The sequence below is a fragment of the Bison bison genome, unplaced genomic scaffold (assembly GCF_000754665.1).
Source record: "Bison bison bison isolate TAMUID 2011002044 unplaced genomic scaffold, Bison_UMD1.0 scf7180017864184, whole genome shotgun sequence".
NCBI classification, from domain to species: Eukaryota; Metazoa; Chordata; class Mammalia; order Artiodactyla; family Bovidae; genus Bison; species Bison bison.
Window position 1 is genome coordinate 2,867,624 of NW_011494756.1, and position 25,840 is coordinate 2,893,463.

At 42.8% G+C, this 25,840-nt stretch overlaps 1 protein-coding gene across 1 annotated transcript in view; it reads right to left on the minus strand.

Annotated features, from left to right (window-relative positions):
• The window catches only part of ZNF827 (zinc finger protein 827), a gene marked incomplete at its 5' end in the record, with an annotated part of 157,663 nt that overhangs the window by 104,345 nt on the left and 27,478 nt on the right, over positions 1-25,840 (minus strand). The window contains one exon of the mRNA XM_010843699.1: positions 15,451-15,684. Within this exon, the coding sequence (XP_010842001.1) occupies positions 15,451-15,684 (234 nt within the window). The remainder of the gene's footprint in view (positions 1-15,450; positions 15,685-25,840) is intronic.

The following is a 25,840-nucleotide window of genomic DNA, read 5'->3' on the forward strand; positions in this document are numbered from 1 at the left end:
CAGAACTCAAACTTTAAAGATCATAAAGACTGAAATGAGACCTGGAAGTTCCCTTTCAGGGATCCAAGAAACATATCCTTTTTCATCAGAGCAAAGTACTTGAACTTTATTCTTCTGAGCATTCTTCAATTAGTTTTTGCCTCCCCGACATCAGCAAGTAATGCAAGAGGTTCCTGCCCGAGATAACTCAGCTGGGCATTTGCCAATGTTTCCAGCCACAAAACTGAGCTCAGAGCAGCAGCACAAATTCTGGACTCGAGTCAGGGCCTGACACCGCCCAGGGTTAAACTATGTAGGGGGCTCCCTGACACAAAGGAAGGTCCCTCAGACCGGCCACGTGGTAGACGATCACAAGTCAGAATACGAGCATCACACACAAGGGCTGCATTCGATTTCACTTCTATCCAGAGGACAAGAATTAAAATCTTTGAGTCACCGAGGGCTCCGGGAGATGAGCTTCTCCGGCCAGCAGAGGCTGTGGAGGGGGCCAGTCATTATCTGTTGAACTCTGAGTGTCCCGGTGTTAATGTAAAACCTCTCCCAATCATCTTGTTTTCATTTGATGATTTCATGAGAAATTAGCTAAAGAGGTGCATTTAAACTGTATGTCTGCCATTTGGTACCATTCCAAATGATCTCATTTTTAAAAAATTAACCTATTTTTCATCTAATGTCCAGAATATACTTTTCTTGTCTCACATTTTTAAAAAAAGGGAAAAAGGGTCAATTCAAGTATCTGATCTAAACCTAAAGCGATTTAACATCATTATTCTTTGCCACTTAATAAATCTAAGTCCTGTCCACCTCATCTGTTGTGATTAATAAGCCTTTGTATACCCTTCTATGAACCTGAATGCAGGAAGGATGGGGTTGGGCTGGGGGGGGATGCACAAGTAGATTTTAAACACAACTCCTGAAAGATTCAGAAGTCCTGCTGATATTTAAAAAAACTGACCAAAAAGCAAGGTCCATCTCTGCCTGGTGGTGGGTGGGCCATTGCCTGACCCTCAATGAGGAAGACAAAGCAGAGTGAGCCCTTAATGCCCAACGAGAGGAAGGCGCACACCAAGAGTTTTATTTCAATCACTAAGAGTTTTACCAAACTTTTAAATATTTTCCACTAACAGATGGTAAAAGGGCTTTAGTATATGCAGACAAGTTTAAAATGCTTTTCTTAGGTGGTGCTAAATATTACTGAATCGTGTCCCAAGGATATCTCTGTTGAGAAGCCCTGACGGCTTCTCTTCCATCGGTCAGTGTTTCCAGAAGGCAGGGAAGGGCTGGAGAGATGGTGCAGAAAGCAGAACACTGCATAACAACATAATAACTGGAACCCAGCGTGAGCATGAGCAGGGGGATGGGATGGGACAGGAACACAGGGTCACCAGGAAAGGACACTGTCTTGTTCAGCTTGGGAGCCCTAGTGGCCAAATGGAGGCTTAGAAATTAGTAGTTCAGTTCAATTCAGTCACTCAGTCGTGTCCGACTCTTTGCAACCCCATGAACTGCAGCACGCCAGGCCTGCCTGTCCATTACCAACTCCCGGAGTCCACCCAAACCCATGTCCATCGAGTCAGTGATGCCATCCAGCCATCTCATCCTCTGTCGCCCCCTTCTCCTCCTGCCCTCAATCTTTACCAGCATCAGGGTCTTTTCCAATGAGTCAACTCTTCTCATGAGGTAAGTACTGGAGTTTCAGCTTCAGCATCAGTCCTTCCAATGAACACCCAGGACTGATCTCCTTTTGGATGGACTGGTTGGATCTCCTTGCAGTCCAAGGGACTCTCAAGAGTCTTCTCCAACACCACAGTTCAAAAGCATCAATTCTTCGGCTCAATTAAATCAGTAATTAAACTGGAAATTAGTAACGGCTCAAATCAGAGAAGGCAATGACACCCCAGTCCAGTACTCTTGCATGGAAAATCCCATGGATGGAGGAGCCTGGTAGGCTGCAGTCCATGAGGTCGCTAAGAGTCTGACATGACTGAGCGACTTCACTTTCACTCTTCACTTTCATGCATTGGAGAAGGAAATGGCAACCCACTCCAGTGTTCTTGCCTGGAGAATCCCAGGGACGGGGGAGCCTGGTGGGCTGCAGTCTATGGGGTCGCACAGAGTCGGACACGACTGACGTGACTTAGCAGAAGCAGCAGCAGCATCAAGGGCTCAATAAATAGTGCTGAGTGAATGAACAAGGGAAAGAAAACAAAGAACACCCTAAGAAGAAATGGAAAGGTGTGATGAGAAGTAGAGAAGAGCTAAAGTACACGGTTCATTGAATGCTCCAAGAAAACTTTATGAACTTTTGCCCAAAATCAAAGCCTTCATGGTGGATGATAGGTGAGCCTCTGCTTACGATGGGGCACCAGCCTTGGGACCCAATCTGTGGGGGTCCCCGGAGTGGGGCTGGGACCATGCGACAGTGGGACCCGTTCCCTGTGGGCTCTAACTCCACATACTTCTAGGAGACTCTGAGTGCATGGATAGTCTCCCAATGCATTCTGGCTGGTTTTCAACATTCTTTCCCACATGTTTTAAAATCAAACCTACTCGCAAGTAGCCTGAGTGACTCATCTTAATGTCCCTTCCTCTCTCTGTTCCCGTGTCCTCTCTAGCACAGGTGGTGGAGAGTGACACCACTCCACTGGGGCAGAGTGATGAGGAGGGGGGCCCTCGGCTGAGAACTTGGCCCTCCTGCTTGAGCTGCCCCTGTTACACACGGGGTGAGGACTTCAGCCTCAGGGTCTTCAAGAAAACTGAGAAGGAGTCATACCAGCCTTCTGCCATGAGCATTTTAGGAGAAACTCTTTTAAACAGTATGGTATGTGCAAGATGTGCACGCTCAGTCACTCGGCAATGTCGCTCCTTTGTGACCCCATGGTCTGTAGCCTGCCAAGCTCCTCTGTCCATGCAATTCTCCAGGCCAGAATGCTGGAGTGGGTTCCCTTCTCCAGGGGATCTTCCGCACCCAGGGATCGGACCCAGGTCTCCTGCACTGCAGGTGGACTCTTCACCATCTGAGCCACCAGGGATGCCCTTGAACAGTATCCGGGTAGGATATCCAGGTAGGATAGGGTTTGAAAGGTTTTAGCACAAGTGATTGAAAGGAGACAATCATTCATCTCATTTAAATTATCCCAAGTCCCCAGTTTTCTTCTGTATTCCACAGCTTTTAAAAAAGTGCAAAAAATATTACCTACATATCACCCAGTAGCTTGGCTACAAAGGCACTGGTGAATCCCAAGGGAAGACTGCTACCAATATTTAAATTTTTTATTTTTCACCTATGTTGCATGATCTTAATTCCCTGGCCAGGGACTGAACTCTGGCCTCTGCTTTGGAAGCGTGGAGTCTTAACCACTGGACTACCAGGGAAGTCTCTCCTACCAATATTTAAACATGGAGGGAGGCACAATGATTCTGCTCCCAAGATACATCCCAGAGATCACTGCCATTTCCCCTTCAGTCCCAGTAAGGCTTCAGCTTTGCTAAGGGTTTCTCTCCCTCTCAACCAGAAGGCTATTAAGTTTACCTTTGGCAACACGGACATGGATCACAGGAACTTCCAGAAAGGCTGTCCTGATGGCTGCGACTCCAAAAGGGCAGGAAAAACCTTGGCAGCAACAGGAGGGTAGTGTGTGTTTGCGTGTGTGTGTGTATGTGTTTAGGTGGGTTTACAGAGCTAAGGTAGCAATAGGAGGAATAAGGAAAGAAGTTCGTGACATATTCTTTAAACTGCGATGCTCACCACTCGATTTTGAAATTACGATAAATGGTGGCACATCACATGTATGTTTGGTCATTGCCCCCACTTCTCCAGCTGTGGAGAGAAGCGTGTGGCAGCCATGGGAAACCAGGAAATAGGCTTGAATCCAGCTGCTGGCCCATATTCAGAAAATAGGAAGTAAACCAATGCACAGCACGAACTCAAGACAGCCTACATATGGGGAAAACAAACAAAGTCAAAGTATGAGTCTCTCAGTGTGTCCTACTCTTTGCGACTGTAGCCCGCCAGGCTCCTCTGTCCATGGGATTTCCTAAGCAAGAATACTGGGGTGGGTAGCCATTCCCTTCTCCAGGGGATCTTCCCAAAATATATACATGTGTAGAGTTTTCACCTTCATGCATTGGAGAAGGAAATGGCAACCCATTCCAGTGTTCTTGCCTGGAGAATCCCAGGGACGGGGGAGCCTGGTGGGCTGCCGTCTATGGGGTCACACAGAGTCGGACACGACTGAAGTGACTTAGCAGCAGCAGCAGCAGAGTAAACAGAAGACTTCTTAGGAAGAAGACTGAGCGTGTGCTAGGTCCTCACACTTTGATAATGAGAAAATAGCACTCTTCAAGCCTTCGCCTCCTAGAAAAGTGACAGAAGCCATAAGGGAGGAACAGCTCTCTTCGGGAAAGTGTTCCCTTCTCGGGCAACACGGACACTGCCCTGCTCAGCGGAAACAGCCGCCACTGCTCTCACCCCGTGTGCATCTTCAGTGCTCTGGGTGCAGACGGCCCGGGTACCAACACCCAGCTGAGCCCCAGCCCAGTGGGATGTGGCCACTTGGCAGCAGACAGAGGAGTCTCCTCTCCAGAGGGAGGTCTGTGATACCAGCCTGTGCCCAGATGGGCACAGAGGACATGGGGTTTAATTATACATGCAAATGTTCCCCTTCTGTGACATGAATAAGTTAAAAGTGAAAGGTTAATATAGCAACAAGAAGAAAAACCATCATGGAATGAGAATGCTTTAGAGCTCTTGTTGAGGAAAATAATAGCTATGCTCTGCCTCACAAGACCACGACTGCACTAAAACGTCTGAAGCAGGGAGCCAGAAGAAGCTAGAGTGGTGTAAGAGATTCTAAGGCATGGGCAAGACACACCGTTTCTACCTGGCAGGGAAATTTGTCCTCTCAGTGAAAAACAGAACAGAATGTTTGACTGCTTACTCAAATATTTGCAATCGGCTCCCTCAGAAAGTAAAGCTTCTTCTTAGAGCCGTCACCATCAAATACTATTTACTCATGGCTTCTCCGTGCCACTGTTTGTGTCCTGGATAAGATAATGTCTGCAGAAATGGTTTTGTATTTCTATCGAAAAACAGAAATCAACGCAGGAATACCAGAGACAGGCATGCCAGCGGTGAACACATTTCCTAGGCGTCATTCGCAATTCTTTTGCTCAGTACTGTAAGGGACCTAGAACCCCTTCACCAGTCCCGACTCTTCCTGGCACCTCCTGCCCTCTGGCCCTCTCTCACCCAATCTGGCCAAACAGAAAAGGAATCTGGAATGAAGGTAGAGCCCATGAAATTCCTTTCCGAGCTTCTGCCCGGTTTCTGGAACACAGGCCAATACAAATGTTCATAGCTATATTAATATATGAGCTGTGCACCAGGGAGATGATAATAAAACAAGCGCCCTTTGGAGTCCAGCCTTTCTGAGGCCCAGGTCTCAGTGTGGGAGGAGAGGGAGCTGGGACAAGAAAGCTAAAGGGCGGCCCAGGGGTGAGGACCCTAAGGGAAGAAGAAGTTTCCTCTTCTTGCCCTCCCAGAACTGCACGAAGCTCTTTCCCACTCGGTCTTGTCTAAACAGCCAGGTAAATAACACCAAGGTACATCCTATGAGCTTAACAAGATCTAGACCTTCAAGAAAGGAATTCTCTGGGTACATAAACAGGTCACATGTTTATCTTATTAAAGCATTCTATTCCCTGTTTGTATAAGAGAGTGTTTTTGCACTCCAAACCTCTGCAATTCTTGCTGAGTTTTCAAGTGCTTAGAAAAAGAGTCTAATTCCTTATTTAAGATTTAACTTCCCCAGTTATGGGTTTTCTGTGTATATGTCTTAAGTATACACACACAGATACATACATCCTGAGAGCTGCTTAGGATACCTATGGCAATGACAGAGTGACCTCATTACTGGTAAGACCACCGTTGGTTATATTTATTAGAAGTCCTTTAAAAAGCCGACAGAGAAAAGCAAATGTATGGTATCACTTATATGTGAACTCTAAACAAAGCAGTACAATGAACTTATCTACAAAACAAACAGAATTACAGGTACAGAGAACAAACTTACGGTTACCAAGGGGAAAGCAGGGGTAAGGGATAAACTGGCAGATTGGGACGGACATGTATACGCTACTATATAGAAAACAGATAACTAGAAAGGACCTACTGCATAGCACAGGGAACCCTACTCAATACCCTGTAATGAGCTATATGGGAAAAGAATCTTAAAAAGGGTGGATATATGGATATGCATAACTGATACACTTTGCTGTATGCCTGAAACCAACACAACATTGCAAACCGACTATATTCCAATAAAAATTTAAAAAATAAAGCTGACATATAAATATTCTTTGCTATCAGCTGAAGTACAAAATGTTATAGCAAATACAGAAATCACAGAGGTCAACCCCACCATGGAGGTATCTATTCAACAAATTAGGTTTCATAGTCCTTATATCTGAAAACTAAATACGGTGAAAATGTACATAAAGACAGGCTTTCATGTTAATAGTAAACAAGCCTCCATTTTTTACCCAATTTTTGGAATTATGGAAATGTGGTAATTCCCTATCACAAGCAACAAAAGAGAAACAAATTGGATTATAAGTAAAACCTTTTGCACTGCAAATAATACCATCAAAAAAGTGAAAAGCAGGATGAGAGAAAGTATTTGCAAATCATATATCTGATAAGAGACTTATATCCAGAATATATAAGAAAATTTTACAACTCAAAAATAGAAAGACAAATCATTTAAAAGCAGCGAAAGAACTTGAGTAGACATTTCTCCAAAGAAGGTATACAAATGGCCAAAAAGCACACAAAAATATGCTCAACAACATTAGCCATCTGGGAAATGAAAATCAAGACCACAAGGAGATACTACCTCACACCTAGACGATGGCTATAATAAAACAGACAGACAATAACAACTTTTGGCAAGGATGTGGAAAAACTGAAACTCCCATACATCACTGTGGGGATATAAAATGGTGCAGCTGCTTTGGGAAACAGCTTGGCAATTTCTCAAAATGTTAAACATAGAGCTACCATCTGACCCAGGAATTCCACTCTGAGTTATATACCCAAGAGAAACGAAACCCACGTCTACACAAAAACTTGTACATGAATGTTCTTATCAGCAAACGTTGGGAAACAACCCAATTGTTCAACAATAGATGAATCGATAAACAAAATGTGGTATATCCATTTTATACCATGTATAAAATGAGTATTACTGGTGTATTCATTCCAATAATATTAATGGAACATTATTCTGCCATAAAAAGGAATGAGGTACGGATGCACGTTACAAGAGAGATGGGCCTTGAAAACATCATGCTAAGTGAAAGAAGACACTCATGGGTGATTACATTCATACGGAATGTCCACAACAGGAAAAATCTATGGAGAGACAGTGGATTAGCAGCTGGGAGGGTACTGGGAGAAGAAGCGGGGTAAGGAGTAACTGCGTACGGAGTTTCTTTCTGGGGTGATAAAAATATTCTGCCACTGGAACTGGTGACGGTTATGGAACTCTGTGAATACACTAAAAGCCACTGAATGGTATACTTTAAACAGGTAACTTTTATGGTATGCAAATTATATCTCAATAAAGATACTGAGAAAGTAGGATGGTGTTTACAAAAGCAGTTTAGAAGTCCCCTAAACGTAGCAATCCGGAGAAGGCAATGGCACCCCACTCCAGTACTCCTGCCTGGAAAATCCCACGGACGGAGGAGCCTGGTGGGCTGCAGTCCATGGGGTTGCTGAGGGTCGGACACGACTGAGCGACTTCACTTTCACTTTTCACTTTCATGCACTGGAGAAGGAAATGGCAACCCACTCCAGTGTTCTTGCCTGGAGAATCCCGGGGACAGCGGAGCCTGGTGGGCTGCCGTCTATGGGGTCACACAGAGTCAGACACGACTGAAGTGACTTAGCAGACTTAGCAGGCAGGCAAACGTAGCAATCTAAAATATATACATGATTATGGGACTTCCCTGGTGGGCCAGTGGTTAACAATCTGCCTTGCAATGCAGAAGACACATATTCCATCCCTGGTCAGGGAACTAAGATCCTACATGCCACAGAGCAACTAAGCCAGCATGCCAGAACTAGAGAGTCTGTGCGCTGCAATGAAAGATCCCGCATCCTGCAACTAAGATCCAATGCAGCCAAATAAATAAAATAAAATAAATACATGTATTATTAGAAAAGTGGGGTACCAGGTTCAATAGGTTTCTCCAGGTGCTTAAAAAAAGTTGAAGTGGAAAAAAAGGCATTTTTTTCAATTTCAGACTGATTAGACTAGGCCATTTTGACATTTTCATGCTTTCAAATTCCTCAGCATCACGTATTTGACAATGTGCTAAACAGACAGCATTAATACTTTTTTTTTTTTTTTTACTGATGCTTCTAAATTACTCTTTAGCTCTTTTATAGTTTGCTAGCATGTCCAACGTGTTCAGTCTAGGAGTGAGTTCCTTTCCATGGTGTGTAAGCAGGGAGAATCACGGGAACTAGGGAAAACCAGGCTTCTGGGTTCTTTCCACCATTCAGTGAAATAACTTGTAAGTTTGAAGGAAGGCAATGTGAGATGACATTAATATAAACCAAAAATACCTATTTTCCATCCCTATAGATTATTCCTGAAGTCATGCAGAAGTCATAGCTTATAAAGTTTGATAGACTACAATTTTCCAAGGGAGAAATACTAAATAGAACAGTGAATAGTTTTTCCCTGAGAACTTACTTAGCTAAAATCTCTACTTTATCTCAATGAATTCTTTAGAGTCTCGGACATAATCTTTCATTTGTTGGGGGTGAGGGTGGGGAGATTCTCCCCCTTAAAAGAATGTACACGTTGCCCAGAAATAATCATGAAATTTCACAGCAAAGAACATGGAAACAAATAGTATTATCTGAGGCTCACCAGCAATGCCATCCTTGATTTATTAGGGACACATGCCCTTCTAAAAAACATTCCCGGTCACCATTTTTTTCCTAATAAATTAAAAAGAATCTCCACTGAAGAGAGATGATTCTTTTTTAAAAGTAAAATGTGCATTTAAGATAAGGGTGGGATGGGGGGAGGGGAGGGAGGCTCAAAAAGGAGGCAATATATGTATAATTATGGCTGAAATAAACGCAATATTGTAGAACAATTTTCCTCCAATTAAAAAACAAAACAAACAAAAAAGAGAGCTTTCTTCTCTGTCAGTTCCAAGCTCTTTTCGGATGAACAAAACTTACATCTCTAATTAACCATTTCCTTGGCACATAGCTTCTCAAAACAAAGCTTTCAGAATTACTTATAAAAAAGCTCAGCATTTCAACTGGGTCCATAGAAGAACTCTAGAATTTGCACTTCTATTAACTTTCTAAGGAGCTTCCCTGGTGTCTCAGACAGTAAAGAATCCATCTGCAATCCAGGAGACCTGGGTTCGATTCCTGGATAGGGAAGATTCCCCTGGAGACTCCAATATTCTTGCCTGGAGAATTCTATCTTCTCCAACTCATACTGACTCTGCTCCTCTGGGGACCACACTTTGAGGAGCACGGCCTCAGCATACACAGAGTTGCTACTGGCTAGGTCAGCTCCTGGCTGGGCAGTTTTCTGCAAAACTCCACCAGAAAGGAAAGGCAAACACCACCCAAAGGCCAAACACGCTTACATCCAATATTTAAATAACAGCGGTGACCATTCACTTTTGGAGGCTCGTTCATATTGCTTCTCTTCCTGGTCTCACACCACCCTCACTCTTGCCCATCCGAGGTGTGATTCTAGGGATTCTTCTCCTCCCAGCCATCCTACACGACTGTAGCCAGGTCTGTTCAACATGTCTTTCTCCCCAGATATAACAGGAGTTTCCTCTAGTGGGCCCTCACCGGAGCGGACACAATCAGCTGGAATTTGTAATTGGGACTAAGACATTTCTGTCCAGCTGCTCTTTTGAACAAGAGGTATACTCAGAAGTTGTTGGCAATTGCCATGTTCTACCACATGGGCTGGGTATCAGAAAAAACCCATTTACGAGCACAGAAGCAGGGATGAGCAAGGACCTCCTGGGCTCCATACAGGTCCCTCCCCCAACCCCTGGCTTCAGTGGAGGCCTGACGCCCTGCTGTCCCCCTGCCCTTGGGTTCACTCCATGAGTCAACCCCAAATGTGTATGCGTGCATGCTAAGTCACTTCCGTCGTGTCCAACTCTGCGACCCTATGGACCGTAGCCCTCCTGGTTCCTCTGTCCATGGGATTCTCCAGCAAAGAATACTGGAGTGGGTTGCCATGTCCCACTCCAGAGGGTCTTCCTAACCCAGGGACCAAACCTGCGTCTCCTGCAGCTCCTGCATTGCAGGCAGATTCTTTACCACTGAGCCACTGGGGAAGCACCCCCTCGACCCGTCCCGCAAAATGTGCACCTCCTATTAAATTCCCTTTCTTGTCTAAACTGGCTGAAGAAGATTTGTTACTTAAAACCAAAGGGGCCCTAATTAAAACTGTTAACAAAGTCAGTCTTTGAGTACCTTTCCTCTCCGTTTCAGCTCACCTTGGAGATTGAATTCACCTTAAAACTTCATCCTACCCAAGTTTACCTGCTTCTCAATATCTCTGCACTGAAGCCCTTTCTTACATAGATGATTCCCTGAGCTGTACATCACTATGTATTTCAAATCCAGGACCTGCCTGGATTCCTCTACAAGAGGCAATTATAATTTATATTTCCCTCCAAGACTAGGTAGGGATAAATGAATATAAATCGGAAATGAATATGAATCCATGTGGCTTCCTTCTTTGAGCATGGGAAAAAGAAACCCAATATACATGTTTTGAATTAAGATCTAATGGGAGGTTTCATTTACCATGTTCAGTTCAGTTCAGTCGCTCAGTCAGGTCCAACTCTTTGCAACTCCATGAATCATGGCATGCCAGGCCTCCCTGTCTATCACCAACTCCCGGAGTTGACTCAAACTCATGTGCATCAAGTCGGTGATGCCATCCAGCCATCTCATCCTCTGTCGTCCCCTTCTCCTCCTGCCCCTAATCCCTCCCAGCATCAGAGTCTTTTCCAATGAGTCAACTCTTTGCATGAGGTGGCCAAAGTACTGGAGTTTCAGCCTTAGCATCAGTCCTTCCAAAGAACACTCAGTACTGGTTTCCTTTAGGATGGACTGGCTGGATCTCCGTGCAGTCCAAGGGACTCTTAAGAGTCTTATCCAACACCACAGTTCAAAAGCGTCAATTCTTCAGCACTCAGCTTTCTTCACAGTCCAACTCTCACATCCATACATGACCACAGGAAAAACCATAGCTTTGACTAGATGGACCTTTGTTGGCAAAGTAATGTCTCTGCTTTTTAATATGCTGTCTAGGTTGGTCATAACTTTCCTTCCATGTTAGATTAATTTAAATATCTAATTTTTCATTAATGTTTCTGAATACCTCCAGCTTTCCAGCCACTTATTTTTATGGGATTCATATTTTTAAACAGCATTCTTATCTGCCTACTTCTTGGTTCAACCATACATGTGGTATATTGTACATATGCATGACCAGGGAGAAGAGGGCATTTCTTTGTTTCTTTGAGTCTAGCTACTTCTCTTTTTTTTTAATTTATTAAGGTATGGTTGATTTACATTACAGCTACTTCTCTTAAAGCGCAAAAGAGACAGAGTAGATAAAACTTTGTGTCACTTAGGGCACTACATCATACCTGGGATAACACATCTGCTCTTTAAGTTTTCAAAGTCACTAGATGCTGCAAAACCAGAGGTTAACAGTGACTTGATTCTCTTAGTCTGTCTGATGTTATGTAGCCTCTGAATTTGATTTCAGGATTTGGGTCTTTTTAAATCAGGACTTCTGGGAATTATCTTTGGCAACTATATGCTTAGCAGAAAAGTCTGATTATCTTGGCTGCCTCGTGTCACATAACAACAGGTAGTCCCAGACACCCAGTGGTTTTCTTAGAGTGGGTTGCTTTCTTTATGGTAATCAAGTTACTTGGCCCAGCTGCCAGGAACTTGACTGCCCAACCAACAACTGGAAATAGGACTTTAGCCATAAGGAAGGAAGAAAACTCAGATTTTCCTAAACACACAGTGAATGAAAAATTTTGCCTGGTCACTAACACATCTGTGTTTTCCTCATGAAACAGAAATGTCAATTTGGAAAACAATATAACTACAGAGGTTTCTCCACCTAGGGAAGTTTCACATGATATCTGACCTGGCCATGAGCCCAACATCCATCACGAAGGACTTAACATAAATTAATTTAAAACTGGAAATGAGGCAGCTGACATTGTTGACTAGTTTCCTCTTGTTAATTCACGGAAAAGATTGAAAGGACCTAAGCTATGGCAGATCATAGCTTTGAAAGTCAAAGAAATAAGTAACAGAGAAGAAAAATTCTCTTATTCCACATTTTAGGTATTCCTTGGGTCAAAACTTAAAGAAGGAAAAAAATGTACGGTGATACATGGGACATACTTTTCTCATCCAACTCTTCTGCACCATATGGATTTTCCCCTGGGGAACAGAAGACTATAAAAGAAAATTAGCAACGCAGGGACTCCCACACATAGGAATACCTGTAGGGATATCAGATGAGAAGCATAGACGCTACTCCTGTCTATACAGGGACAGGAGGAAATACCACGGAAAAAGGGGGGCCTGAGGACCCAGACAGATCCTCTCCTCAGATGCCTTTCAGGGCATAAACACAGAATTGCTAAAATTATAACTTGAGGAAACACAGCATAGGAGGTTTTCTTCCTAACATCTTCCTTCTCCCAAAAGCACCAATCTGTCCGTGATTAGAAACACTAATGCCCACTTTAAACCTAATAAAAGGTGAGGTCTCTTTACCTTTGTGGCTTAGGAATGAAAAGACACTTGTTATTTTCAAGTCACACTCCTATTTTTAGGAATGACTTGGAGACTTCTTCACAGTTTCCTGGCCACAATCTGCTAGACTGTACAAGTACGAAGTTCCAAGTGCAAAGCACTGATTGAATGCATTCCACTGCCCTGGATTACTTCTGACTAGACCACAAGTATCTAGAAGGTAGGGACTGTGGTACGTATTTCTTTAACCTAAATCAAAGCGCACAGAATGCTTGGGAAATTTTTTCAGGGCAAAACATGCTTATCTTAGTCTTCAATCAAGTTTTCATTTCCACAGCATGAAGCAGAGGAGATGCCTTTGGAAATATGAACAGGTCATCCAATCAACTATTGTCTTTTTTGTTTTCTTTTTTTTTTAAAGTTTGGTTGCACCCTACGGCTTGCGGGATCTTAGCTCCCAGGCTGGGGATCAAACCCCTGTACTCGGCGATGAAAGCAAGGAGTCCTACCCACTGGACCGCCAGGGAATTTCCGATTCAACTATAGTGGAGCTCCACAGCATGTGTATTCACTAACACTCAACATAAGCATTCAGAAGAGCCATTACTGACCACAAATATCATTAAATGTGCATGGCCGCCTAGCCGTATTCTATTTTGGGGATCTCATTACTACCCAGGAAATGATTTCATACTTCATTGTCTCAAATCGCATCATCCAAAAGAATTAGGATAAAACTGTTTCCTTAGAGAACATCTTTCCTTCGATCTTGTGTTTGCATATTATCTTTTGGGGCCACCCCAGCTTTCTCAGCTCGCAATGCTGGCTATGCAGCAAACTCTGAAACAGAAATATTACACGCTAGAATCTTACCATTAGGAGGGGACAGGAGTCACTGTTGGAAGAGAGTTAAAGTCATAATATGCCAGTCCATGTTATGAGAAAAGGAGGAGAGAGCTGTGTGACCTCCTTGATTTGACTGGAAAGCCAATAGATTACTGGATGTTACCAAGACCTTTTGACATAGGAGGGAGGGTTCAAATTATGAAAGCATGTTGGCCTGAACAAGTTTTCTTTTAAACTAGCAGCTTTTAGCAATTAGCACAACCTTGCAAGACCTCCCATTTACATAGGAGAAACTGCACCATCAGTTTAGAAAAATGGGGTGATGGTAAGGATGTAATCATTGTATTATGCTTTATCTGTAACAAATCATGCCCCCTGGAAGTTCCAGTGTGTTTTAAATTCACATCAAAGGAAAGAATTCTTAATCCCACCACTGGCAAATACAGGAATTTCAACTGTTCTGATGCAATAATTTTAAGTAAATAATTATTAATTTCTTACTTTCCAACCTACCGATCAACCAGAAACACACAACTGCTGGTGAAATGACACTAGGTAGGGGTCTCACTAATACATTTCTTGCTTTCATCCTCCAAGCATTGTAAATTACAAACTGAATTTACCATCCTCCAAGTAGGATCCATACCAGCATTCTGACTTTCTAAAAATTATCTTTAAGCAGCAATGAACTAAGGATGGGCTGTGATTTGGTAAGTATTATTATTAACATAACTTTTCTTTCCCTGTTTTTAAAGTCATACCTTTGAATTTTATACTACACATGTGTTTCTTGCTCTGTACGTGTGCTAAGCCCTTCAGTCGTGTCTGACTCTTTGCAACCCTAGGGACTGTAGCCCGCCAGACTCCCCTGTCTATGGGATTCTCCAGGCAGAATACTGGAGTGGGTTGCCATGCCCTCCTCCAGAGGATCTTCCTGACCCAGGAATTAAACTTGCATCTCTTACATCTTCTGCATTAAAGAACCTACAGGGGGATTCTTTACCACTAGTAACACCTGGGAAGCATGTACTTCCAAACACACTAAATTTTTCAAAGCACACTAAATTTTTATCTGTTCTGAAGCTCATGGACAGATAGGAGACTGGGTGGGAAAAGAAATCCAAAATACATGAATTTCAAATTCTAAACCAATCTGCCAAAATTGGATAAGCTGAAATGACGTTTAGATACTAACAAAAATATTATTTGTCTCAAGAACTTAGATTAATTACTATAATATTCCATTATGAGAAATTTCTATTTATAAAATCTCATTGCTACTCTATTGCTAATCACTTCAAGTGCCGTCTTAATGGTTTATTAAGTTCAGAAAAATATTTTTAATGGTTCGTAAAGAAAACAGTACAAAAACACCAAACAGTGCAAGGTCCTCTATTAGGAAGGAAAGATATTTTGATCAATTAACAGAAGTGCTTTGCATGTCATTAGAACCCATTTAAAATTATGACCTACATCATCTTAGAAAAGCAGCAGTGTTTCCCAACAATTTGCAGTCATAATCAGGAAAAGAGGAGCGTATTTAATAAGACAGGTACACGGCTAACATCCACAAACAAATTTATACACGAAACGCATGAATTTAAGACAAGTAAGCCAGTCATTCCTGACTTTACCTTAATAATGTGATATTGCTGCCAACAGGCTAATGTAACCCATGGGTAGCCCAGTTGGCTTGCAAGTGATGGTATCAGTATGTGAATATTTTAGAAGAAATCAAGTACCTGATAGTTTCATGAGAAGTTCCGATGCTGCTTTAACTGACATATCCCGTCTTAGCACGTTGCCCTTTGCTTCCTGGGGCTTAAGCGTGTCCTCAGAGATGCTCGCGGCTGACACTTCAGACTCAGGGCTGAACACATAGCTGGACCGAGGCAATGTGACGCTTAGGGTCTCCTCTTCCTTAGGCTCCTCTTTTATTTTAAAATTGAGATTCATGGGCTCCTTCTGATTTGCAGCTGTCAAAAGAAGAAAGGGATTACATACATATACATATACGAGAGACCACTCCTGCTCTTAGCTACTCCCAACTGAATGAAGTTTGGAATGCATGAACACACCGAGCTAACACCGGAGGGACCACAACCCCATCAAAATAGGCTGAGCCCTCGGCACAAAATACAAGACACTCCATGAGAGCAGGACTTAGGAGAGTGTGGGCTTCTGAATCTTTGGAACTTATCCTATTTCAAGAAGTGCTGCCTCTACAAAGTGTCTGGGCATTTTCTCTTTGGTTTCCCTCAATGTCTTCTTTCCAGCATATGTCACTGCCTCTCTGACCTCTTAGCACTCTCCCTACCTAATCCTGTTATAGAATAATGCATTCAAACAGTTACTCTGCCATAAAACATTGAATATAAACATGTTAGTCGCTCAGTCGTGTCTGACTCTTTGTGACCCCATGGACTGTAGCCCGCCAGGCTCCTCTGTCCACGTAACTCTCCAGGCAAGAACACCAGAGTGGGTTGTCATTTCCTTTTCCAGGGGGTCTTCCAGACCCAGGGATTGAACCTGGGTCTCCCACATTGCAGGCAGATTCTTTATGGTCTGAGCCACCAGGGGAGCCCCTAAACATGAGTTCATGGCAATAATCCAAGCAAAAACCTGGACAGCAGTGGTCAGGTGAGGATGGAGAATCTGTCAAAGAGAAAAGCTCAGCACAGAGATGTGATGCTGTTGCTGCTGCTGCTGCTGCTAAGTCACTTCTTTTGCCTTATCATATAAGCTGACTGCTACAGCCCCACAAAGAGTGGGGCATGTATTTGGCGCTGTCTTGCTGGCCTCTATCTTGTAGTCCAAATTATCTCCTAGCCCATAATGGGCATTTTTAAAGGAAAACAAAATATTATTTTCTAAATGTAATTTTAGTTTTGCAGAAAAGCTGCAAAGATGATACAAAAAGTTCCCACACATCCTTCACCCAGAGTTTCCTAAAGTTAACATCTTATGTAACCATGGGGCATTTGTCAGAGCGAAGCAATTCCCATTGCTATGATCTAAGATCCAGATTGTAGTCAGATTTCACCAGTTTTTCCACTGAAGTCCTTTTCCATTTCTAGCATGGTTGGCTGGTGTGGTGTGTGTGGTCAGAACAAAGCTGACTGGCCTATTATGGGATGGATTCTGTGGCTTGGCTATACCACAGCAAGTCTTCCCCACTGCGCTACATCCTACTTCCTGGTCTTCCTTGGGAAAAACCAAGAAGGAAGACAAGCAGCCTCGTGAACCACTTGCCACTTTCACAGGCATCTCACTTCCCTTTAAAGGGTCAGAGTAGGAAAACTTTAGGTTGGTTATATTAGGTATACTGGTATTTTGAGAAAGAAGATCTCATCCCAATACAGAAATTTTAGAAACGCTTACTAGAATGAGCCTTAAGCCGATACCTGCTTAACAAAGAAAAAAAAATAAAAGGATAAATCCCCAAAGCAAACACCTATCACCCCCTGCCCACCACCTGCCTCCAGCCAATACGTAAGCACAAAGTTCTTTCTTTCTGTCTCATGCCCCACTAAGAATATTTATTCTGGAATCAGAAGTTCACACAGACCAGCCTATTTGGAAACTGGACCCCAGCAGGCTAGTGACCTTTGGAAGTTTGACTACCTGAAAGATGAAGTGAGTGTGCATGCCCAGTTGTGTCCGACTCTTTGTGACCCCATGGACTGTAGCCAGCCAGGCTTCTTCATCCATGGGATTTTCCAGGCAAGAATACTGCAGTCGGTTGCCATTTCCTTCTCCAGGGGATCTTCCCTGCCCAGGGATAGAACCCACATCTCTTATGTGTCCTGCATTGGCAGGCAAGTTCTTTACCATTGTGCCATCCGGGAAGTCCAGACAGACAAAGAGCTAGGACTAAAACCCAAGTCCATGGATTGTCCACTTTGTATCCCTTCCCACCATCACACCATCCCTCCATCTCTGGTCTCTGTGCTACACCAACACTTGAATGTAACTTGACCTTCACATCTTTGCTAAAATACCACCCTCTCAATGAAGGCCCTGACCATCCTAATCAAGACTGGAACCCCCACCCCACAGTACCCCCGATCTCTCTTACCCAACTTTAACTTTCCTTTTTACTCCAAAATGTTTATCACCAGAAAACACTTCATTGTGGACTGGATTTTGTCTGCCCACCTCCCCAGATACATACACGGAAGGCCTAACTCCCAGTGTGACTGTATTTGGAGACGGGGAGGTAACTGGTTAAATGAGGCCATTAGGGTCGGGTGTGACCCTGATCCAATATGGTTGGTGTCCTGAGAATGAAAGAGACACGAAGGATGTGCATACACAGAATAAAGACCATGAGGGACGCAGCAAGAAGGCAGTCATCCTGAAGCCAAGGAGAGAGGCCGCAGGAGAAACCAAACCTGCCCGCACCTTCATCTTGCACCTCCAGAATGATGAGAGATACATTTCTGTTGTGTGAGCCACCAAGACAGCCCCAACACACGAACCCATACTACATCATTTTCTTGTTTATTATGTTAACAATTTATGGTCTACTTCTCCAGTTCAAAGATAGGTTTTCATGAAGGCGATGACCTTTATGGGGTTTTCTTTCTTTTTATTTTTTCAATTTCTCCCTCAAAAAATTCGTTTTATTGTGAAATAAAATGTCATTAAAAATGTGCATAAAACTGATATGTAGAGTTTAACAGGTAGTTATAAAGTGAATGACACTGTAAAAATCCTTTTGGGTCAAGAAACAGAAAAGCCCTGTTTACTTAACAAATAGGAAGCTCATGAGTCGGTGCGTTATGAAGAGAGGTGTGTCTGTCATGGGCATCCTTCCTGAGGTCTGGGGAGTACATTCGAGCTCAGTCGCTTCAGCCGTGTCTGACTCTTTGTGACCCCATGGACCACAGTCTGCCAATTTCCTCTGTTCATGAGATTCTCCAGCCAAGTATACTGGAGTGGGCTGCCATGCCTTCCTCCAGGAGACGTTCCTGACCCAAGGATGGAAGCTGCATCTCCTGCATTTCCTGCACTGCAGGTGGGTTCTTTAGCCACTGAGCCATCTGGAGAGCCCAGGGAGTATGTTAAACCTTTCAAAAATGAGCTAGGAGGGAGAGCGGATGCTCACTGCATCCTGTCTACTTCCCATCATCACAGGCAACGACCTTTTTTTTTAAATGCTGACGTACCTTGAGGGTGTAGAACAGGGCCTGGAACAACACACAGTAGGTACTCAACATATATTTGTTGAATGAATAAAATATGTTGGTCACAAATCAGTGATACCTGTTGGCACTCCATTCATTACAACTCATGGTAAACAAGACCTATGAATCCCAAAATATTTTACCAAAGGCAATCGGAAGTGCTTTCCCAAGGTATCATCAGATCCGGGATAAAACTTCCCAGATAAAGGTAAAAGCTCTGCTACTACACTACAACTCTTATTAAGGCGTTTCTGACTGATCACTTGGACTTTGGTATTACTAAAGGAGGAACCCAGAACAATCTCCAGAAAAGCGCTGAAAATCTAGTCCAGTGGGGACAATGCCTTTGGAAACTGAACCCAAGAAAACAAAGCTGTGCCTAGAGCAATGTCCAAGCATGTATTTTGGACCTCTACAGAAGGTAACTCCTAAGAGAATCCTGTTTGTTTAGCACATTTCTCCCCTTTCAACTACTTCTGGAGGAGTTTTTATCAGCCATCTCCTAAAGTTTCTCTCACCTAAGCCTTTCTTCCAGAATCCTTCATAAAACCTTTTCCAAGGGTATCCTAATTTAGTGGACACAGAATAATTAAATGGATGCTGTCTATTAAGTCTGTAACTTCAGTTCTCTGGGAAGGAACAATACAAAGTGACTGGTTATGTATTTTTAAAAATGCTTTAGATCTGCATATTTTATTTTTGAAACTTTAAAAAATATTAAGGTGAGGCTAGGAAAGAAATAAGAAACTGCTGGAGCCCTAGAAGCAAATCCCAACTATTGGAGACGACAACCATTGAGCTAATGTTCTCTGAAGGTATAAGGTAGCTTTGGGGAGCATTAGTCAGAATACATGCTATGTAAGATTTAAGGGGCAAAAAAAGATATTTGGCATTGTTAGCACAACCCAAATCTAACAGAACTGCAATGACACTGAAAAAAAATACACAAGCTGTATGTTGCTGTTTTTGTTGCTATTTTATAAATTTGCAAGGTACTTCATACCTGGTTTTCATTCTGACAATGTCAAGAATGGCATAAAATGAACAATGTGCTAGGGAGATGTAAATGTAGCTAATGACGTATCAAAAGATATGTGGGAAACCCTCATTCGTCCAAGTTTAAATTTCCCAAACATTTAGGTCTAAAAAGATGATTTAAAAATAGCAATATGAAGGCTACACTGCTTTCTTTCAATTATCAGAAATATTTGCACTGAGAATAGTATATAAAGTCTTATATTTTAAAATTAATATGACAATAATTGCCATCATTTTTTTTACTTTAAAAAAAAAACCTATTATCTTTTACAGAGAAAGGTGGAACTAAAGATGTTTTCTTTCTCTTTGGGGAAATTGCTAGAGAAAAGCAGTAATCTATGACTCACTGCCTAGTCTTTGCTCCACTCTTACCACTAAGAAGATCTGTGCACATATGGAACTCAATTCATAAAGAACTTTCCCAGCAACTGCCTCGACTTCTGTTTATGTATCTTAAAGCTTCCAGACACTCTACTTAATGCAGCAAGGAAGCCCAACTAACTAAGAGACCCCCGCCTCTCACTGTTCAAGCATTTTGTGACCTGAGAAAATTATGACTAAAAATTATGTGTATCTGTTAAGTCAATGCACTCAATGGAGCTGGGTTGCCATTGAAAGGAAATAAATCAGTTTTTTTCTAAATCAGGATTTAGAAAGGATTCAAGATAAATGCTAATATGGGAAAGGAATGGAGAAGCCACTGGGATAAAATGATTCCAAGTTTCTAATAGGCCAGCATTAATGAGTTGTAAAAGGAACCGTCATTCTAGCAAGGTGTCATCAGTGTCATCAATACACACTGAGATTCTGTCCAAGCCCCTCCCATCTCTGACCCCAGGACAATGCTATATAACTTCCTTAAAGACCGTTATTTGGAGACTTCCCTGGTGGTACAGTGGCTAAGACTCTATGCTCCCAATGCAGGGGGCCTGGGTTCGATCCCTGCTTAGGGAACGAAATCCCACATGTCACAACTAAGAGATTGTATGTCACAACTAAAGATCCCATGTGCCACGACTAAGACCCAGCATAGCCAAATAAGAATATTTTTTTTTAAAAAGACCACTATTTGTTTCAATGATGCACACAACTAGCATTTGAATTGTTATACAGGAATTGATCCTTCCATCAACCACAGGAAACAAGTACTGTTACCGTCTTCATCTTAGAGGTGAAGGAACCAAGGCCCCAAGAGGTTAAGGGACTGACTCCTTCACATCAGACACTAGACTTCAGGGCTTCTTGCTGAAAACACACCCAAGCTCTCTCCTTTCTCTCCGACACAGTCCAAGTGCCTTTAAGGATACTGAGCCAAGCAGTTGCACCGTGGGCGTTGGACAGAAGTGATCTGGCGTGAACTAAGCATCGTTAGTGAGAAATGAGGAAAGGGTGGGATGTAACCTGAAGGAAAGGGACATTTTCTGGTAGGGAAGAATTTTCTAAAGATCTAAGAGGGCGGAAGAAGAGTCTGCAACATGACTGCTTCTGTTTCGCCTTGTCCATTCCCTCTGGTGAAGGAAAACGACACTTTCCTTGAGTTTAATAAGACAGAGCTCTCTTTCAGTTCAGAGTCTGGCAATTTTGTGACTACTGAGCTGCTCCATGAAAAAGTTAGGCCATTGAGAATTTTATTTACTACCTCCCCCTAAAGCAGAGCCAAAGACTCTTGGACCAGGAAGGGACCACAGATTGGTGGTTTTCAAAAAATATCCCAAGGAACCCTAGGTCAAGCTTCAGGGGTTCCAACAAATATCGGTTTCAAAGCGAAGCTTTTAAAATTTAACTTAATTTAAAAGTTCATTTTAAAATGTGGATCCTTAGCTCTGTTATATATAAAATGTTATCTCACTGGAGACCACTGATAGGTTAACTTACATTAACAAGTTAATTCAGTCTAGTGTATCACTTGTTCTTCCTGCCTCATAGGAGTGGCAGCATTTTGGTTATATGTGGCTTCCTCAATGGCTCAGTGGTAAAGAATCCACCTGCAAAGCAGGAGACACAGGAAACGCAGGTTTGAGCCCTGGGTCAGGAAGATCCCCTGGAGGAAGGCATGGCAACCCACTCCAGTATTCCTTACCTGGGAAATCTCATGAACAGAGAAGCCTGGCAGGGGACAGTCCATGGGATCACAAAAGAGTCAGATACGAATAAAGTGACTGAGCACATGCACTAATCTTGCCAAAAATTCAGGCCTATGCATGTAAACTGTACAATTATGGCATCAGTAGGGTCTATATGCATGCCTTAAATCAGGCTTTCTCAACCTCAGCAACACTGACATTCTGGGCTGGATAATTTGCTTTGGGGAAAGTGAAAGTGAAGTCACTCAGTCGTGACCGATTCTTTGCAACCCCACAGACTGCAGCCTACCAGGCTTTGGGGAAATTATCCTATAAATAGAAGGGGATCCAGGAGCATCCCTAGCCTCTACCCATTATATGCCAACAGCATTTCCCAGTCATGAAAACCATTTCTCTAGACATTGCAACTACCCCCTGAGCACGCCTCTGGCGGAGGAACACTGCCTTAACCCAGATGTAAGAAAAGTTTCAAGTGTGTCTACTGTGATGAAGCTTCTGATCATGGCTGACAGACAGAAACATGTAGACATATATAGACATACTTGGTGCTTTCATTTACAAAGCACTTAGTATGGGCCAGGGAGTATTTGGATTAATTTATCTGATCCTCTCAACAACCCCTTGAAGTAGTACTACCACTGTTCCCACTGTGTAGATGAAAAATGAGACTAGAGAGATAAAATAAACTTTCAAATATCAGTCACAGAGCAATGCATGCTCATGTGTGCGCAACTGTGTTTAACTCTTTGCGACCCCATGGACTGTAGCCCGCCAGGCTCCTCTGTCCATGGGATTTCCCAGGCAAGAATACTGGAGCAGGTAACCATTTCCTTCTTCAGGGACTCTTCCCAACCCAGGGATCAAACCCACATCCCTTGAGTCTCCAGCACTGGCAGGCAAATTCTTTACCACTAGCACCGTTGGCAAAGCAACTCAGTAATAACCAAGTAGTTAATATAGAATTACAGATGGCTTTAGTGCCTATTGAAAGTTTAGGATGTTTTGTGTCTGCCCTTTATTATGATAAGGAATAAGGGCAGTTGCTAAATGTGTCAACTTAGAAGCAAAAACTTTTTATTATCGTACTCTCTGTTCAAGCAGCTGAACAAATTTAATTAAAGGGATCATGAGATTACAAGGCGAATTGTTAAGAATATTATCTCATTTGTCACAATGCCCTTGTGTAAATGATATTTCTTGAAGCTGCAATCAGCAAAATAAATTTATAGAAACATACTAGATGCTAATACTGCTCATAACACTCATCATAACACTAATTTCATGTTCAGGGCTTATCACTTAGCAACTTTTTTCTAATTGCTGGACTTTTAGAAGAAATAAATATAATAAATGAGAACATAAAAGATAAAATTAAATTTTAAATACATAAATTATGTATTTTTGTGCTTTATATATTGAGTCTGTACTTTAAGATTTTGCTTGATAAAAATGGATTTGTTTAAAAACAAACACACAAAATGAAAATCATTGCTGTTTTTCAATCCATTATTTTACAATAAGAAAATACAGTCTCAGAGAATGATACGACCTTTTTAAAGTCATACAGCTCATTCATGATAGAATTAGAGCTCAACTCTCCAGATTACAAATCAGGGCTGTTGGAGTGACCCAAGTTCCCTTGTAACCATACGTAAGAACGTATGATCTGTTTGGGTATCTGGGATTTTTTTTCCTTTTGACTACTTGATGCACTTGGTGTGAGAAGAAGACAAATTGCCTGCTGAAGTCATAAGGAAAGCCAAGATTTCATTAAATCATAGCTAGTAACAGTGAAGCATATTATATTCAAATAGAAGGTTTCAAACATTAGCTAAATATTTTCAGATCTTGTTCTCTCATAAGGTAAACCACTTAATTGGTCTTAAGTCGTTATATATTTAGTGTTTAGCAATGTCTTAACCATCTTATATTTCTCATTATATTTCATTACATTTTTTATCCCCATCTGAGCTAATCCTAAGTCATACTTCAGGATCTATGTCCCCAGACCAGGGCCACGCAAGTCCCTGTGAAGCTACTGCGATTATAGACATAGTAACAAAGGGAAACAAAAGTGTCTCTGGAGCAAGGTCAAGGGTAATAGCAATAAGCAATGCCACAGACCTTTAAAATAAATAAATACGGCTCTTCTCTGTGAACCAAACTATTCCAAGCCACACACAATGAGCAAGCGTGGCTATCTGCAGTCATCACTTAACAGAGCGGATCTCTCCTTTGTCAAAAGCAGGAAGAGCCAGTCCTGAAAAACCAATCAGGCCTCAAGCCAGGAGTAAATGGGAAAGACAACTGCATTTTATTAACATATCCAAAAAAAATAAATTGTACACACAGCGATGAAGTGACTTGTATGTAGCAACAGCTTGAGGTGACTTGAGACCAGAAAAAAGAAAAACTAATGACTGGATAATAGATTTCCAACACTTTCCAAGGAAGTCGGTGCCCACCTGCCCCAAATGACATCTCCTCTTGACGGTCCCACCTGTCATTTTAAATGACCATACTGACACTCTGGTTCATATATCGATATTGTAATGTTTTTTTTTGTCTTCATGGAACACCCACCCAGAGTCTGAAGAACTCCACCAAATGAAGATTGTGATTCCTCTCCCGGAAAACCCACCTGTTTTGTCATGTGACTCCACAGCTCCTGCCATTAAGAGGTGGAGATTCTCCTGCCCTTTGAATCTGGGCTGCAGTTGTGGTTGGCTTTGGTCACTGGAAGGTGGTGGAAGTGATGCTGGGCTGGTTCTGAGTCCAGCCCCCTGAGACCGGAAGCACTGCTGCTCTCTCCTTTGGAACCCAGTCCAGCTGCCACATGGGCAAGCTCGGGCAAACCCACTGAAGGATGGAAGACCCTGGGGAACAGAAAGAGGCCATCCTGGCTGGAGCCATCTGAGACCAGCCATGCCGTGGCAACCTGGCAAGGTCCTACAACCAATGAGTCAGGCCAGGAGAGACCGGAAGAAGCACCCTGGTCAAAGACGCCCAAACTCATGAGCTAAGTGAATGGCTATTGTGTTGAGCTGCTAAATTGCAGACAGGCTGTTACTTAACTTTATGCAAGACTCTGGTTCCTAGACTTGGCCCTACCAGCCGAGTTCCTGGTCAACACCAAGGTGCTCACACTGTTGGAGGCTCCCTTTTGCTTTCTTTCCATGGATCATCTTTTCCATCCAGCCTCTTGACAGCACTATAGAGTTGGTTGTGAATTTGTAAATCTTTTTTAAAGTGAAGTAGCATCAGTTCAGTTCAGTTCACTTTAGTCACTCAGTCGTGTCCAACTCTTTGCGACCCCATGAATCCCAGCACACCAGGTCTCCCTGTCCATCACCAACTCCCAGAATTCACTCAGATTCATGTCCATTGAGTCAGTGATGCCATCCAGCCATCTCATCCTCTGGCGTCCCCTTCTCCTCCTGCCCCCAATCCCTCCCAGCATCAGAGTCTTTTCCAATGAGTCAACTCTTCGCATGAGGTGGCCAAAGTATTGGAGTTTCAGCTTTAGCATCATTTCTTCCAAAGAAATCCCAGGGCTGATCTCCTTCAGAATGGACTGGTTGGATCTCCTTGCAGTCCAAGGGACTCTCAAGAGTCTTCTCCAATACTATAGTTCAAAAGCATCAATTCTTCGGCGCTCAGCCTTCTTCACAGTCCAACTCTCACATCCATACATGACCACTGGAAAAACCATAGCCTTGACTAGACGGACCTTTGTTGGCAAAGTAATGTCTCTGCTTTTCAATATGCTATCTGCTGCTGCTGCTAAGTCGCTTCAGTCATGTCCGACTCTGTGCGACCCC